The 19174-nt window shown below is 41.8% G+C and overlaps 1 protein-coding gene across 1 annotated transcript in view; it reads right to left on the minus strand.

Moving 5' to 3' along the window:
* The window catches only part of ENPP1 (ectonucleotide pyrophosphatase/phosphodiesterase 1), a 56506-nt gene extending 39120 nt beyond the window's left edge, over positions 1 to 17386 (minus strand). Inside the window, exons 1-3 of the mRNA XM_063309914.1 lie at positions 17058 to 17386; positions 2490 to 2562; positions 1316 to 1432 (exon numbers count right to left, since the gene is read on the minus strand). Coding sequence (XP_063165984.1) covers positions 1316 to 1432; positions 2490 to 2562; positions 17058 to 17243 — 376 coding nt within the window. The 5' untranslated portion in view covers positions 17244 to 17386. The remainder of the gene's footprint in view (positions 1 to 1315; positions 1433 to 2489; positions 2563 to 17057) is intronic.
* Positions 17387 to 19174: the final 1788 nt, after the last annotated feature.

The following is a 19174-nucleotide window of genomic DNA, read 5'->3' on the forward strand; positions in this document are numbered from 1 at the left end:
ACATTAAAAGAAAGTGGAAATGAAGCCATATTCAGGAACTGTCCCGTAATAAATCAGGGTTCAAAGAATTTACGGCAGTGATTCTCGAAGTGTGCTGATTCACTACAGCCTTCCCACTTTCAGAGGCCAGAGCCCATGTGCTTCCCCAGCTTCTACCTTCCCACACACACTGCAGTCAGCTAGTAAGAGCATGTTCACCATCTCAGTCTCTGCCTCTCTATATGCCCCAACAATCAGGTAGTTTACAAAAACTGACCAGTGTTAAAAATGGTTCATTAAAATGTATAAATACTATTACAAGTAGCAATGTGAGTACTTAACTTCAGAAAACTGACAATAGTGAACAGCTCTTAAGTGCAGTTACCAACCCTGAGGCCACATGTGCTCTGTTAAGTGGAACTGTGATTTAATACCCCAAAGAAAAACCCCAAAGTAAAAAGGATAATGTGTATCTAAAAATAAGATTTGATTGGACTGGGGACCCATGCACCCCAGCCCCTTAGTATTCAGAGATTTCTATTGAAGGGTGCTCTTGACCAGCAGGTTCGTGCTAAAAGTTGTTCATATGGCATGAGGTGTATAAAATAATCCAAGTGATAAATAAATACTTAATTTTGGATTAAATGGTTTGATGCAAAATTTAGTCTAAATTATTAAAATGGAGAACATGGGAAAGCATGCACAAACACAACTGTAGTCATTACCTTATTCATCAAAAACTGTGAACTCCAATATTTTTAAAAAGAAAATGTAGGGAGAAGTGTTTATTTAATGGGGTAGTCCTCACATTTTTTTAATATTTAGTGGTCCACCATTGCAGAAAGCTTGTGAAACTCTAGGGAATTGGCATGTACCTATTAGTTCTGTTCCCTGATCAAGAATTTCCTTCATGGGCCAGAATAAGTTTTACATACTTGATCATACTTGATCAGGCACAGAATCCTTTGCATGATCCAATTGCAAAGAATTTTGTTTTCCTTCAAGCAATTATGAGCAAATCCTCAACTCAGATCTTCTTCTCTGAGATAAGTAAGTCAGGAGTGGCCATTGTATAAGATTGTTTCCTTCTACATGGTTTCCTTCATAGGTCACAAGAAAATATCTGAGGAAGGCTTAATTTCTTTTTCTTAAAACTATACATTTTCAATAATCTTGAGACCAGATAGAAATAACAGTTGAAGTCCAGAAGCACAACTCCTTCAAAAACTGAGCTGGAAAGAAATGCAGTGCAGTGCAGTGCAGTGTAATGCAATGCAATGCAATGCAATGCAATGCAATGCAATGCAATGCAATGCAATAAAAAAAAAATGCTTACCAGGTTCTGTACAAGCTTCCTGGAAATCTAAACAGCAGTTTCCAAGTTTAACACATTCACTGTCACAGCGGCAGCTTCCAAAGGTTCTTTCATAGCAACGACCCTTGCAGGTTTTCACTGAAAAGTTGAATATTTACTTGATGTTAGGGATTGAACACAACAATCCATTTCAGGGTAGATCTGACATGGTTTGGCATCCATGTGCATGAAAGTATGGATTCCCCTTTCAGTAATTCCCTTTTTGCTAACCCCTAACTAAAAAGTAGACCTTCTTAGTCTAACAGAATTTAAGTGCTACAGAATGTGGCTATGAATATAGATGTGGAAGCATTGGAGGCATGCACAAGTATGTTGCCTAAATTTCAGCTTCAACAAATGGAGACTACATTGATCTATTAGATCTAAAGTTGCCCATTCTCCCAAAAGGGATTAAATGAAGCCTCATCTATGTTGGGCTGAGTACAGCTTAATTTTCTCATTCCTTCTGATACGTGGGGGGAAGAGGTTTAAACTAAAAAAAGTCCTGACAGACTGAAAAAGCGAGTGGGGGGGACATTTCCATATAAAACTTTGATACTAGCTACTATGAGCCATTTAGAAGTAGCTCTTCCTTCACCCCATTTAAGGTTGCATAGTTAACTGTATGTGCAAAATAATCCCATGCATGTTTCTTGGGTGCCATGGGATTTATTCCAAGGAAGTGCGCATAAAATTGTAGCTGAAGGTTGTGATCCTGACATACTTACCAGTGACTTGCATGAGATCTGAAACTCATTTGATTAATTAACCAAGGCTCTTCTTAATTAAATGGCAGTTCAGATAAAAATATTATCAACAGCATTCATAATTTATATTGTACTGAGTTCCTAATGGAAAAGCTATGACACTAGGCATATTAATATTAAATCAGAAGAAGCCTAGCCAGAAAATCAATGGTCTAAACTACTTTGTTCATGCCTGGATTATATTCTCATATATAAATTCTTATTTTTATATAGGTTTTTAAAGAAGTAGTGTACATCTTATTCTGGAGCCGGTTCAGATGACAAGCCGTTATTCAGTATGTACATAGGGGCAGCACGGAGTGTCATGAATTTAATCTTTGGGGAGGTGGGAATATTTTTAAAACTCATATTATATATTTGTTCTTCTATTAGCATTTTTCACTACTTACCATCTCTTGTACAGCTAGGTTTCAGTCCAAATATACATCCTAAGATAATTGTAAGCACAATGACACATAATACCTAGAACATAAAAGAAAGTTTTATCAAATAATCTACTATACTAATTTGCACTAATTATATTCATCAGAGCCCAATGAAGTAATTGGTTGATTGGCTGGTAACAGGGATAGCAAGTTTTTTTTTTAAAGTAAAGTCACTGTAACATGCATAATTTTACCAAATGTTTATTGCTATAGCCTTGGCAAGATGACATCATAGTGTCCATGCAGTATAGTATGGTGTTTTGGGGGATTTTCTATCAAGCAAGAACTTGCACAGTAATAAATTTCATAGGCAGTTATATAAAACTACTATGAATTCTAACGAATTATTTTTCCCTCCTCCAGATCCAAACAGAAATATACCCTGCCTCCCAATTTGTTTTGTCAAAATATTTATCTTTCAGATTTATACCATCCCCTTTATCTGTTTCCATGGGATGCAGTGGCACTGTGCGTTAAACCACTGAGCTGCTGAGCTTGCCGATCGGAAGGTCGGCGGTTTGAATCCGCGTGACAGGGTGAGCTCCTGTTGCTAGTCCCAGCTCCTGCCAACCTAGCAGTTTGAAAACATGCAAATGTGAGTTGATTAATAGGTACCGCTTCAGCGGGCAGGTAATGGCGTTCTGTTTAGTCATGCCAGCCACATGACCACGGAAGTGTCTACGGACAAACGCCGGCTCTTCGGCTTTGAAACGGAGATGAGCACCGCCCCCTAGAGTGGGACACGACTGGACTTCATGTCAAGGGAAACCTTTACCTTTACCCTTTATCTGTTTATAACTTCTTGACTAAGCTCTTTGCTGTTGTTTTAAAGTCTTTTAAAAATATTATTTCCTTTGTTTTACTTTCTGTAATTCAGAAAGAAGTCTAACTCATCCAGAGGCTGTTTTCTTTCTCCCACTGTTTTCAAAGACCTCTTTTCAACTGCAAATTGATTGTTTCCAAAAGTGATTACGAAAGTGAGCATTTGGGACTTCCAGTGGGGGATTGGCAACTTGAGACATGTCTCCACAAGCTTCCCGGTTGACCCAGCAACACAGATTTTTTGGGGGGCTCAGGCAGGTTTTCCTAGAGCCCAGAAGTGTTCTCCGGATTAAGGAGAAAACAAGAAATTACCCCATTTGTCCTCCGGAGAGCTGGAAGCAGCCAGATGACCGCAAAACAGAGTTTCGCGATCAAATGGTAAGCTAGCCGCTGGGAGGCAGGGATTGCCATCATTTCCTAAGCCGTGTTGAAGCCTTACTTAAACAGACTCAAAGGCTGCCTACCCCATTTCTAAAACACCATTTTTTTCTTCTTTTAATTATTATTAAATTAAATAATTATTTAATAAATAAATATATTATTTATTAAATAATCTTTGCAACAAGGAAATGCGGAATCTCTTGGTGGTTTTCATTACTTCTGAAAGTTATTAGTTTGTTAATTTGGCTTTTTTCCCCTAAATATATATTTTTTTTTCTCTCTCTCTTTTTTCTTTTTAAATTGTATAGTTGAATTTAAAGACTTTCACCTGCTTACTGTTACTTTTTTCAAAGTCTGACAAAAGAATCACCTACTTCGTTGAATTTGTGGTGCCGAGCTTTGGTCTATTTGCTTTCCTGTGAGAAATGGCTTGGTTTACCTTTATTTTTCCACCCCTGCTGATTAACACTTTTGTTCTCAAAGACAGCCTTTTGTCTAATATCCTGAGGCACTAGAGGGTGCCACAATGTTCTGTGGAGGGATATGGAAGATTTTAAAGATATTTTTAAGGAGCTGTACCTTAAGGTTACTTGTGCTTTGGACCATCTCTTAGAAAGTTATTTGGAAAATAAGGTCCCAGTCTCAAAGAAAAAAATGAGGACTAACTCCCAAAGCCAAAAAGTGAAGGGAAGAAGATTCACCTCTGGAATGTTAATGCTGAAGAAGGAAAAGCTTTGGGTGTAAAAGGAACGGAAATGGCTGCATTCTTGGAATATCGAGATCAAAGACAAGATTTAAGCCTCAAGGGACGGAAGGTCCTTGAATATGAGTTGGACTTTACAAGGCAGGTCAAGGATTGCAAGGAGAAAGCCTTGTGTATAACAGTGAGATACATAAATGCCTTAGTTTACTTTGAAGTGGGTTAACTGTTTAAGGATGGTCTTTATTAGGTTTAGACAGAAGACATTATTAGGATGGTCTTTTAAAGGTTTAGACAGAAGTTTTTTGCTTTTGGGATAATGAATTTATCTTGGGTAAAAGGATATTAATAAGGTTATTGTTTAAATATGTAATGGTGGAGATATAATGTTTAACTATATAAATGATTTGGTTAGGAGTAAAATTGTAATGAGGAAGGGTAATATTTGATTATCTGTCTATTAAGGGGGAATTTTTTTTAATCTGATAAAATGTTTTTTTTAATATATCAAACGAAAAATAATGTTTTAGAGGAAATGTTATATTGAGAATGGAAATGTTTTATAGAAGTAATGCTCATTCCAGTTTGAACCAGAGTAAGAGATTGATATTGATTTATTTATACAGAATCTTTGTGGTAGAAAGTCAGAAGTTAGTATGTATCTATTATGTAGTAGTCTTTTTTGTATTTTCACACATTTTAGTTCCTTTTTTCTCTTAATAATACTCTTTATTAAGTATACTTAATAAAGTATACTTTATTTCATTTCTTGTAGTTTTTATGTATTTGTTGAAAAACGTAATAAAGCTTTATCGAAAAAATAAAAAAAAAAGAAAGTAAGGGTTTGGTCAAACTTAGTGTCCTTTAAAAGGCTGCACACTGCAAGTGCAAGCAAGATGTTTCTCCCGTGGCCTCCAGCCACTCTACTCATGAGGAAACCACAAGACTTCCATCCTGCGGTCTCCTCCTGAGGAGCAGCTGTCCGTGGCAAAGTGGACGATCTCACGGTCTCTCCTATATCCAGAAAGACTTGGACAGATAGAAATCACCGCTGGCCGCCATTCACTACCGCAGCACCATCTCAGTTCCTCTGCAGATGTCTGCTCTGCTACAGAACCTCACTCGGAAGCCCAACTGTATTGGACTTCCATACAACAAGGCCAATGATGGAGCTGTCCAATATATCTAGAGGGTGCATGTTGCATAAGGCTGGCCTAGAGAATACAACTGCTACTTCCAAATGGTAGAGGTCAGCCAAACATCTGCACTTTGCAATCCTGTTTCTAAGATCTACATGGAGGCCATAATTCAAAGCTTACCCTTCAACTAAAAGAAAAAGAGGCTTAGCGCCATTGATTATGAATGGCTTCTAGGAATACTAGAGATTATTACAGGGTAATACTGGAAAATCTATCTTCCTCAACATAAAACAAGAAGGAAAAATAGATTCAAAAACTGTATTAAACTGAGGCATGATTTATTATATATCTGTTAAAGCTTCTTTGGAGAAAAAAAAAAGTCTAATCTGTAGAATCTAAAATTCAGAACAAAAACAAGAAATATATACATTTATTTGGAACACAGAACATTGGAATGATGTTCAATTCATTGCAGTACCCACATGACATCATTCTAACTACTGTAGACTTCAGGAACCCTAAGCAACACTGTACACTGGGAGGTTACAACTGCTTCTGCGCTCTTTACACTCAGTAAGTCTGGTACACACATACTAATTCTGCTGCTTGGCCTATCAAGTCTCAGTGCTAGTGCTTCACTATACAATGGAAGAAGCTGTTATAGTCTTTTTTTCTCTTTTGTGCAGCAGGCCATCTAATATTTGCAATAGTGGAATACTATAGATACAGGTGGAAGCAAGTCACAGCTTGAGTTTGTCCAGGTAATCCTGAAAGGATCTAGTGAAATCCAAATTGGGGACCTGTAAATTTCTGAGGACTGTCCAATGGAATTGCTATAGCTAAAGGCCCACTGAAATGGAAGGAAACACCCTGAGAATGGTATACAGACAGATTATTCTGAACTGTGCCAAATATTGAAGGGGAATACTAATTTATTTGACTGAATAATGAATAGGTGATTTTCTCTATGAAGGAAGAATTGTATGTAAAGAAATGCGATCTTCCAGAAAGCATAAGCATAAAATAAAAATACTTCCACTTCTCTGGCTTTCACATGCAGATAAGGTCATATTACAGATGGGTGTATATTGCTTGCCTCAGTGAACACTCCCAATAGAATCATCATGGCCAGAAAACAAAAAAATGAATCTTTTCCCGTGGTCAGGAAGTCCTGTGGAAATGATCTTGTTCCTGTGGAACTGCACTGATTCATGTCATACTAAGTTCAAGTACAAACCACACACAGGCAAGTTCGTAACACCGCAAACCTCAGAACATTTCAAAAATATTCTCATGTTTACAGCAAGTTGGTTAGTGGAGGGCGAACACAGCGTCTTGAACTTGAAACAAATGTTAAGTGATATGACCAGCTGCCAAAGAGGGAGAAAATTCAAGATGAAGACAAATAGATTGAACTGAAGAGGACCATTTCCAACAAATCTGTAACCAGTTTTCTGGGATGTGCAATATGATTAATATTCCATAAATAATCAGCATTAAGATCTGCTTATAAAAATGCAGGTCTACTGAGGCTTACAATAAAGAAACACCAATAATGTTTCTTGTAACAGTGTACAAATAACCATTTTCAATAGGGACACACATTAGTATTAGTCCAGCATTGCAGAAGTTTTTTCTGTATTCAAAGATGTGAAAGGGGAATTAAATGGAAATAGTGGGCCCCTTGTTTCCATATATATCCATACGTCCAAAAAACAGCATGCTCCTGACAAACACTGCTTATACATCTTTTAAGAATGTCCATAAACTATACATTAATCAGTCTCCAATGGAAGAGATCCATGGGTGCACCTGAATGCATGCAAACCTCTCTTCATGCTATTTATTAACTCTAAACAATTATGGAGCAACCCGAGGTTTCATTCAGATTCCATTGCCACCTCAGGGTAAATTATTTTCCACAAAGTCATTTGAATTTTGATGTACCCCACAATAAGCAAATATGAATTAGTGCTATTTGCATAATCAAAATTCTCAAATACATCTTTCATTAAACTTTAATACATCTAGATAAGGTAGGGATTCCCTGGAAAAGAAACTCTCAAAAACTGTATCTACAGGTCTACAATAGCTTGAAATTAAATTTCACTGAAAACTATGGAATTTTATTTCAGGTAAAAGTGGCTTAAATTAATTATGACAGGCCACAGTTCTGAGTGAAGTTCCCTTTTAGCTCTATCTGTCTATATTTTTCTCCCAGGTAGAAAACTGAGGCAACGCTTCAAGCAGCAGGTGCTCAAGAGCAGGGGGTGGTAGTAAAGTGTTGGGGAACAAAGCTTTCTGCTCTCAGTTGTAGTGGAAGACAGCAGTCCATCACCAGTAACTGAAGAAAGAATCAATTGCAAGTCTAACTGGGTTTTGCCATAGAATGGTGAGAGGCCCCATCCAGTCCTTTGCTTTGGGCAGCAACCTATTTTGGACCATTCCTGTGGCTGAAAAAGCCTCAGTGGGAAAAGTGTGTACAAGAAAACAGTGACCCAAACCTTCACAAAAACTATTGTGCACTCGGATTCAGCCAAGAAATGCTGGAGCTGCATTAAGGAAGAATTACAGAATGCACATTTATTTATTTAATTTATAGACTGCCCATCTCAGATACATGACTCTGGGCAGCTAACAATTAAAACAGAGTAAAAACAATAAAAATAACCAAAATTAAAAAACAAAGGGAATAGCATAAAATAGCAGCTGAGGACACCCATAAACACTTAAACTAACCACAAAACAGGCTCACCCATACTATCAGGGCCCCAGGCTTGATGGCAAAGCCAAGTTTTTAGTGCCCTACTGTCTAAGTTGATAATAAAGCATTAGACTGGGGCAACTGAAACTTTATCACATGTGTAAATTTCAAAATAAAGAACAGGTTTAAAAAATAACTGTGTCCTTGAATTATATTCAAGTCCCATAGTGTTCTTTGCAACAACACAGGCTCACACTGCCTTCTTCCGGTTGTTTTTTCAGCTTCTCAATCTAACCTGCAGCCCTGGAATTTCCTAACAGATTCTCATCTAAGTGCTAAACAGGCCACTCCTACTTAGCTTTCAAGTTCAGTGAAGTTTAGCTATGCACTTCTGCCTGCTGAGGCAGTAAAGACCACAGAAAGAATCAAATTGACGAGCAATTAAGTTGTTTAAAAAAACCCAAAATGTACCTTTTTTCTTTTCTTTTTTTTTGAGAAATGGAAAAACAGCCCTATTTTATTGCTAAATGTATTTTTGTATGTGTTTATACTAGAACAAATTTTAAATTCTAAACATGAGTATTTGGCCCCTTAGGACTTCCTCTGTGTGGGAGGCAGTGTGAAGCATCAGCGTATAAATACAGTGTCATGATAATTATGGGCCCTGTTAGCTGATGGCTAATTAACAAAGAGATATCTTTTTTGTGCTAACAGGAAAGTAAAATCTTTGGAAGCAAAGTAAGCAAGCATTTTTAGATGAAAACAACACAGGTAAGACAAATTGTATCATAATTCTGCACCTGAGTGACCTTGGGCCAGTCACTTTCTCTCAACCCCAGAAAGAAGGCAATGGCAAACCACTTCTGAAAAAAAAACTTGCCAAGAAAACTGCAGGGACTTGTCCAGGCAGTCTCCAAGAATCAGACACGACTGAACAGATTTTTTTTAAAAAGTAGCATACAATATAATATATTGGCTATAAATCTAGACTATCTTTCCCAGAACAATCTGTTTTCACTGCTACTCCTATGCCTGCGTATTTTTGTTCCATCTTTAGGCTTCTACAGCCATTGTCTTGTAATCTGTTTGAATTCAAATAAAGCAACAGGGCAGGATGGATTTCCTGCTGAGATCTACAAAGCACTAGATCCAAACACCTTACAGGCATTCCAAGACATTCTGGAAGACATCTGGTTCACAAAGGAGATGCCTGAGGACTTCTGTGATGCCCTCATTGTAGCTTTCTGCAGAAATACAGGGGTATCTGTCCATCACAGGCAAGATTTTTGCCCGCATTCTCCTGAACAGACTTATCACTGTCTTGGAAAGGAACCTCCTGGAGGCGCAGTGTGGCTTTTGGCCAGAACAAAGTACAATGGACATGATATTTGCCATGAGGCAAATCCAGGAGAAGTGCATTGAGAGAACAGGCCTCTTTGTCTTTATTGACCTGACAAAGGCATTTGACACTGTAAACAGGGAGGCTCTCTGGATCATCCTGAGATGTTATGGACACCTGAGGAAATTCATGAAGTTGATTCAGCTGCTCCATGACGGAATGACAGGACAGGTCCTTTACAGCAGTGATGCGTCAGCTGCATTTGTCATTTCCAGTGGGGTGAAGCAGGGCTGTGTACTAGCCCCAGTTCTTTTCAATCTGTTTGCACTTGCAAGTTGACATGTGCTGTCCAGGGTCTGAAGGAGGGAATGTACATCAGGTACCAGTTGGATGGCTCTTTCTTTGACCTTTGCCGTTTGAATGCGTGGATGAAGTCCCTCATGCAGTCATTGAAGAAACCCTCTTTGCTGATGATTGTGTGCTTCTGGCACACAAAGACAGTGATCTACAGTTGATGCTGAACAAATTCTCAGATGCTGCTATGCTCTTCAGCCTATCAGCCTAAACAAGATTGAAGTACTTTACCAGCTCATGCCAAATACCAACCCTACAGAACCAAAAATCACTGTTGGTGACACCCAGCTGACAAATGTAAAGAGCTTCAAATACTTGGGAAGCATTATCTCAAGTGATGGGTGTTGGACAAAGAAATTGACTTCATGATCAGCAAGGCCAGCCAGGCTCTGGGGCAACTATGTGCCAAAGTGCTCAATCAACACAATATCTGCAGCTCCACAAAGCTGAAAGTCTACAGAGCTGTGGTTATCCCTTCTCTCCCATTTGGATGTGAGTCCTGGACTCTGTACCAATGACACATCAAACAGCTAGAGAAATTTCACATGTGCACCCTCCGTTCCATCCTTGGCATTTGTTGGCAAGACCATGTCTCCAACCTGGACATCTTGGATCATGCAGAGTCCACCAGCATTGAGTCCCTGATTATCAGAGCCCAGATGTGGTGGGTGGGACACATCATTAGAATGGATGACCATTGTATGCCTTGCCAGCTGCTCTATGATGAACTGGAGACCAGAAAGAGACCTCGAGGTCATCCACGCAAGCACTAAAAGGATGCTGTGAAGGAAACCCTACACCACTGTGACATCCAGCCAAGGGAACTAGAAGCTGCACCTGCTGACAGAACCCACTGTGCTATGAAGCCTACACCAGCTTTGAAGACAGGCACCACAAAAAACTGGTGGAAAACCATGAGCAGCATCACACCATAACACCCACAGCTATTGTAACAATGGACTTCCAGTGCCCCCATTGTGCTAGACTCTGCACTTCCAGACTGGGACTGCAGAGCCACCTCCATGTTCACAGATGAACGGCACAACAGCATGTCTTCTTCAAATCTGAAGGAATAGATGTTACATTACATAGGCTTCTACAGCCATTGTCTTGTAATCTATCTGAGTGCTATCTCAGCCTATCACCCAGGCTATCAATAAAATTAGTGAATATTTAGATCCTAATATCATTTTTAGATCTTCATTCATTCATTCAATTTCTATAGCCGCCCATCTCAGCAAGTGACTCTGGGCGGCTTACAACGATAAAAACCATAAAACAATTAAACAATTACAATTAAAACGGTTACAATACAAAATAAATATACATGGCTGCCAAGTAAACAATGTAAGATGTTAATACAACCAAGAAACGGGACCATTACCACACTCAGGGCCCCAGGCCCAGGCACATAACCAGGTCTTCAAGGCCTTACGAAAGGCCAACAGGGTTGGGGACATCCTGATCTCTGAGGGGAGAATATTCCAGAGGGCAGGCGCTACAGCTGAAAAGGCACACCTTCTAGTCCCTGCCAACTGACATTCTTTGGCAGACGGGATCCGTAACATGACCAATCTACCAGATCGAATTGGTCAGGTAGAGGCAACTGGGAGAAGGCAATCCCTTAGGTAACCCAGTCCCAAGCCATGAAAGGCTTTAAAGGTGACAACCAGTACCTTGAATTGCACCTGGAAGCACACCAGCAACCAATGCAGCTCCCATAGCAGTGGTGTTACGTGTGTCGAATATCCGACTCCACTTACTACCCGGGCAGCTACATTCTGCACCAGCTGAAGCTTCTGAATGCTCTTCAAGGGCATCCCCATGTAGAGCATGTTGCAGTAATCCAGACAGGTCATGAGGGCATGAGTGACAGTGCCTCCCGGTCCAGGAATGGGCACAACTGGTGCACAACCTGTGCAAAGGCCCTCCTAGCCATGGCTGCCACCTGCTCTTCCAGCAGGAGCCGTGAGTCTACAAGGACCCCCAGATTGCTCACTGGGTCCATCTGGGGCAGTGCAACCCCATCCAGGACCAATGATGGAAAAATCTTGTCACCGGAAGGCCCACAAACCCAGAGCCACTCAGTCTTGCTTGGGTTGAGCTGAAACCCATTGCACCCCATCCAGACCCTTACAGCCTCCAGGCACTGGGACAGGACATCCACGGCATCACTCAGGCAGCCAGGGGTGGAGATATAAAGCTGGGTATCATCAGCATATTGATGATACTTCACCCCAAACCATCAGATCACCTCCCCCAACAGCCTCATGTAATGTTAAATAGGAGAGGGGAGAGAACTGAGCCCTGAGGCACCCCACAAAGTAGGGGACATGGGCTGGACCTCCCCCCCATCAACATCGACAGGAACCGACCCAGGAGGAAGGAGGAGAACCAGCACAACACTGTGCCACCCACCCCCAATTCCTGAAGCCGGTCCAGAAGGATATCACAATTGATGGTATCGAAGGCCGCTGAGAGGTTAAGAAGAGCAAGGATGGTCACACTGTCCCCATCCTGCTCCTGTCAGAGGTCATCTAAGGGTGAGATCAATGCCGTCTCAGTCCAGTAACCCAGCCTGAACCTTGACTGAAAGGGGTCCAGATAATCCGCTTCATCCAGGGTCCTCTGAAGCTGCCATGCAACCACTCTCTCCACAACCTTCCCTAAAAAGGGGAGGTTGGAGACTGGACAAAAACTATCCAGGCTGGTTGGGTCAAGCGATGGCCCCTTGAGGAGAAGATACACCACCGCCTCCTTAAGAGCCAGCAGGACCACCCCCTCTCTCAAAGAAGAATTAACCACCACCAGACTCAATCACATGCCTCCTCCCGGGCAGCCTTGACCAACCAGGAGGGGCACGGATCTAATACAGAAATGGCCAAACTAGCAGCTTCAAGGGCCCTGTCCACTTCCTCAGGTGCAACTGGATCAAACTCCCCCCAGATAACCGTGCCAGACTTAGCCCCCATAGCCTCCACTGGCCCTGCCTTAAGGCTGGAGTCCAACGAGGAACAGATGCAAGCGACTTTACCTGCCAGATGCTCAGCATACAAGAGCCTCCCCACCATTTGAATTCATTCAAGGCTGTTTTGGTCTTGAACTTTTGCTTTTCTTCTGCAGCTTTATCTCTTCCTCTAATTACTACATATTTCTGAAGAATTTCATATACACAGGATTAAACCAATATGTATCAACCAGCTTGGTTCAGATGATATAGTACAGAAATCATGGATAGCTCCTCCATAGTTTATAAGCCACACTTTAGGAAGAATCAGTGGAGGTGAGCATGCTTGTTCACAGCTAAGTCATAATATAGCTTAGCATGATGTAAAAATGCAATCTATGAGCTGTATCCCATATTTTATATCCAAAGGTAGAATAGTATCCACCAATGGAACAGATTTCTTCTTCTAGCTCCACCACCACCCAAATCTCTTAGAAGGCTGTTTAGTGAACTTGAGGGATGCAAGTGCAGGAGAAAGCCCTGTTTCATGAACCAAAGTAGATGAATAGATGTAGCCTAAAGGAAGCCTAACACTGCACTAGGTTTCAGATATTCTTGTGTTCACTGAAGTATTCATGAGTGATTGCTGCTTTCCACCAACATCCCCTACATTCTGATTTGGCAGGAAACAGTACGAGGTGCTATATATGTTTCAACAATTATCTGCACTGAACAAAAGTGGAGTCTGCAGAAATACACTCAGATGACATGTGGAATGCATACTGTATATGTGGGACCAGATGAACATTACTGAACAGAGTACCAAAGTGGCGTATAACTTAAATAAATGCATTTAATTAGTTTGAGAGTTTCATATGACTGAAAATTTGTACCAGATTGGCATACATGGGCCAATCTTCCAAAGGGAAGATTCTGTGCCACAAATAAGAGCACTGAGTTTCTTTGGTACTCACGTATGAAAAGTTTACAAATGGCAATAGTATGTGAAGCATCTTCTGTTCTGAGGCAACTTTAACTTACTCCCAGTGGTCACACTGTCATCCTTCAAAAGAATATGCTGACATTAGGGAATGAACTCAAGAAAAAAAAGATCACGCAATTGGAACTCTAAGTGAAAAATATGGGAAAAGATGGAGACTTTTCGTTCTACTTTGCTGGAATTCAAGGCCATAAATTCTAGGTATTCTAAGCTTAACTCAAGTGTAAATTCCTTTATGTTCAGTGTTTCAGGTGTATGTTCATAGGACTAGAACTAGAGAAAGGCAAGCAGAGAAAAAAACAACAAATGTAGATGTATAACCTAGAAGGATCAGTGAGATTCTTAAGAAACAGAGTGTTCAGCTAAAAGGTACAAAAATGCTCTGTTTTCAAATTGTTTATATGCTTGCTGATCTATCCTGTGCTTGACTTGATTATATTATTAAATAAATCAAGTTGCCTATTTCTAAGGCATCACCTTCTTAAATGAATTTTAAAAAATGCTGTTGTGATTAATCTATTCTAATTTTATATGTTTCTCTCCCCTGTATGACCCTTCTATACTCAGATATTTCACAGAGATTACAGTCCATAAAGTTTTTATAACCTACTATGCACAAACAGGAATATAAGTAGCCATGGGTCTCAGTTCAGCCACATTAGTGATCAATTCAGTCACTGAGTCAAGTACTGTTAACTGTTTATTACTACACAGAAGCAAAGCATTTGAGATAGGGAAAGCTTACCATGAACTGGCTGCAAACACTGAGGCCTACTAGAAATGGCTCAAACAGGATGAAAACACAATCCTTATGGAACAGAAACAGCCAAACTACCAACAACTCTAATGACATATTGAGGCCCTCACAGATACGAGATCAGAAGCAAAGAGTTTCTTTTAATTTTTCCTATTATTTTTAATTTCCAGATGGGTATTGTTCTGACAGGTATCAGTCTTATTTATTAGGCTTACTTTTGTGGTGTAATTATAGGTGTGTTTTAATTGCACCAAGCTTAGAGTTGAAAGAACATACAGGCCATTTGAGCTGCAGAAAACTACTTGAGAGAAAGCAAAATCTCTGCTGGATACCAGCAAGTTCCCTTTCCAAACCAATCTTCTGAGGACCCCCCAGGCAGATACATTCTGGAAGATTAGCCACATTATTAGTCAGCAACAGAAGTATTATGGTATTTACCCAGCAACCAGTTTCGTATTGTGGTAAGATCTTAATCACAAAGGCAACCTCCCTGGTTGCTCTCCATTCAGTTTAAGCTTCTGGACAATACTGAGGTCAAAGCTTGAGCCTTGTTTGCAAATTCAAGAGATTAAGGATAGCTAAAGTGATTTAAGGCCCCATTCTCCTATCTCTAGGGTGATAAAACTTTTCCCAAATTTTCTTTAAGCAGAACGTTAGTCTTAAAAGAACTCTGCCTCAGATGTCCTCTAGAATAGTACTCACTGCAGCTGGGCTAGATATTTACCTCAAAAAAAGACAATTAGAAAGGTAAGATGGATTTTCCTCTAAGATCCCAGGTCTTACATATGTTCCAAAGAAGACACTTTTGTAGCATAACAAAAGAAAAATGCTCAACCTGCAACATGTTAATGGATCAGGAAAGTCCTGCAGTCAGTTAGACATAAGGAATGCAGATTTGGAGCATGAGAGAGGAGACACAAGTACATCTGCAGACTGAGGTCATACTCATTTCCTTAATTTCATTATTGACTTTTTCTCTTTATTTTATCCCAAGGGTAAGTTGTGATAAATCCACACGACAGCTGAACTTCAAAGAAGTGAAACTGAAGGACACACAGACAAAATCTGTCCTACTTCCGGAAGTCATGGCTCCAGAGGGCATTTGACTGGAGGAGGCTGCTCCACACAAGGTTCATTTGCTTGTCTCAACAAGGGATGTGTTTAAAATAGTTTATGCAACACTACCACTTGGACATCACTCAGGAAACTTTATGTGATTAAGGATTGTATGTAACTGTTTATGCCAAGAAAGCAAATCATCGAGGTTAAACCCTATCCTAACTAGACCCCTTACTGTTTGTGTTACCTATGTAAGTGCTTTTGGAGAAGCTGATATTGAAGGAATTGCACTCCATACATCAGTGTTTCTTAAACCTTTTTCTCCCAGGATCCCCTCCCTCCCTTTTCTCCATATTTTTTAAAATTATGGAAGATCCCAAATGAGCTTGTTTGTATGAGTTATATTTGATATTTACCATATGAAAAATTAAAATTGAAACATTCACTGCCGCTACTGCTTCTCACAATTGTTTGATGGTATTTTAATATTGTATTATTTTTCAACATACGCTGGTAAATAATTTTGATTTTCCGGACCTCAGAGAGAGGCTTGGGGGACCTCCAGGGATCCTAGGGCCACACTTTTTAAGAAACACTGCTATACATGCTTAGAAGCCTGTTTCTACCTATTAGTTATGGTTGCACATGTTTTAAGAAGGAATAATGGCACTGAAACTACATCTGATGAAATCAAGACTTCCATTAAAATTGCAGTATTTGCTGGCCTGGGTACAGAGTGACTTGCTTAAGACCCAGAAAACTGTGTAGTCTCTAAAGTCAGCTGTGTCTATAGTCACACCATAGATCAGCTTTCTGCAACCTGGCATCTTCCAGATTGGTTGCCCTCAATTACCTGGAAAAGGTTCTGTTATAAATGGGGACGTATCAAGGCACACAGCAACAGGGGAATTGCCTGACACAAACCGGACTGCTGTGGTTAACACTGAGCCCCAGCAGCAGTCCAAGGAATCGGGCAGCATTTTCCCCAACCCTACCCGGGCGGGGCCTTGTACCTTCTCCACCCAAAGCGTTCTATGGCTGCGCTTCAGCCCCTTCCTTGCGAAGTCCTCGCGAAGCCCGCACAGCTTTCTGATGCCAACGGTCCAAGAGTCCCTAAGCGAAGTCGGCCGATTCCGCGTCCTTTTCAACACCCATCTTTCCTTCTCTGACCCCAGAGAAGTCCGCAATGCCCGCTCATCCTCCCCGTCGCCCTGCGAAGGGGGTTACGTGGGCAGGCAACCCTCCTCGGAACCCGGCTAGATGCCCCTTCGAGTCCAGGGGGCTCTTCATTCAGAGCCGAGCTGCGTCCGAGAGCGCGCCGCCTCCTTACCAGGGAGAGGACTTTGTATGAGGGGTCCTTGCTCTTCCTTCTGAGCGCCGCCGCCGTCGCCTTCTCCGGGTCCTCGGACACCTCCAGAGCCGGCAGCATGGGCGCCGCGGCTGAACTCTGCGGCTCTGCCCCGGCGGGGCGGCAGCCTTTCCCTCGGCCGTTAGCAGCAGCGCCGTCGCTCGCCATCGTCCCCGCCGCGGCGCTCCTCGACGCGACTGGATCGGCGCCTGCTGCAGCCTGCGTTAAGAAGCGGCTGTGATCCCACCTCTTCTGCTTCGGGCCCCCCTCGGGCTCCGGATCCCTCGGATTCCCGCCTCGGTTCCGCCTACCCCGCCCCTACCCGCGCTCCCAGGCGATTCAGGTCGCTGTCCAGTTTTCCTTGGCAGGCGGGCGTCTTCCCCCGGGGGGAGGGACAAGCTGTTCCCTCGGAAGAAACCTAGTAGTAGTAGCATTGTTGGTATTACGGCTATTATGGCATAGCTAGAAAGGGTAACCGCCTGGCTCGAATCTAGCCGCACTATTAAGACCGAGCCGGAAGGTTACTGGGGTTGTTTACGCGCGGGGGTGAAGGTGCAGGACAGCGTTTCCCCGGCGATATTTTTCTGTGTGGAGAGGGGAGGGGAGGGAAAGGCGGGATAGCAGCCACCTTATTTACCCAAATTTTCCAGAAGGCAAAGTCTCTTCATTTCTAGGCTGAAATGAAACCTACAGTATGTTCTTGAAGCTCACGGGGCGTAGTAGAGGTGGCTTGTTATCTTGGGAGTTCAGACATTAAATTCAGCGCGCGCGCTCGCCGCACACCCACGCACCCACCCACCCCCTACCCTTCGTCCTTCCCGCCTTTCTGCTACAATCTTGGCCGGCTGAAGTCAAAATCATCTGAAACCAGCTGCATGGATAAGGTCAGGCTGCTCCTTGGTTAGAGGCTCGCATACCCCAAGAATGTGGGTGTGTGGATTGTGCTCTTAAATTTATTTATTTATAGATACAGAATGGGAATCTATCTGGCCGACTCTGGTCTCTTTACTTTGTTCTGTTACTTGTCTGCATTCTGTGTATAGTCCCCCCCCCCCACCTTTTCTACACACAGTTGTCTAGCAATTGAACTCACTGAAGAATGTATCGAATTCCATTCAGGTTGGATTGTACTATCCTTATATCAGCAAGCTGAATTGCTATATTTATTAATTAGATTTGAACTTCACTGCAATCAGAAAGACTCTTTGGTTCACATATAGTGGTATAAATACAGCCATGGTAAAAGAAGATGAAAACCAACAAAACCAAATGATCACATAACAATCCGGAAGTCTGATAGTGTCAGCTCATCCCCTGTAAAGCTCTCCAAAATAACTCAGTTTTTAATAGCCTGCAGAAAACCAACAGAGGTGGAGATGCTGTGCTCCAAAGTGTAGATAAATCTACCCCTCTGTCATGATAGGGGAGGGATCACTGGCAGATTCTCCTGGGCATCTGAGTCAGGAAAGACAAGGCATTCCTCAGAGGACTTTTAAGATCAAAAACAGCACTTTGAATTGGGCTTGGAAGCTAATAGAGATGCAGGGTTAGAAGCACAATGTCACATACTCATGCCAGTGGGTCTCTGCATTCTTCTTCCAAATAGTCTTGAAAGGCAGCACCTTGTGCTGCATATTGCAGTAGTCTAGGAGGGTGGTGATAGGGCATGGCTGCTATCATGAGGTCCTGGGGCACCAGTTGGAGCTGAGCAAAGGCCCTCTGACCACAGCTCTCCATCTGCACACCTAGTAGTTGCTTTACGTCTAGGAGAATCCTCAAGTCCCAGACCGGCTCTTTCAGGGGCTGTGCAAACAGTACCAGAGGCGTCGAGGAGCTTCATTGAACAAGCAGCAATTTCGTCTTGCCTGGGTTCAATCTCTTTCATCCCGTCCTGGCCCTCATAGCCTCCAGAGAGCGGGCCTGCATTTCCTGTCCAGCCTGGAGTAGCAAAGTACAGCTGGGTATATCAGCATATTTATATCATATCCTGAACCAACAGATGACCTCCCCCAATAGTTTTATGTAAAAAAATTTAAAAGGGGTGGGGGGAGACAGGAATCTTTAAGAGAAATGGAATTATCAGCATGTCCTTGACCCAG

This window comes from Candoia aspera, chromosome 1 (genome assembly GCF_035149785.1).
Source record: "Candoia aspera isolate rCanAsp1 chromosome 1, rCanAsp1.hap2, whole genome shotgun sequence".
Lineage (NCBI taxonomy): Eukaryota > Metazoa > Chordata > Lepidosauria > Squamata > Boidae > Candoia > Candoia aspera.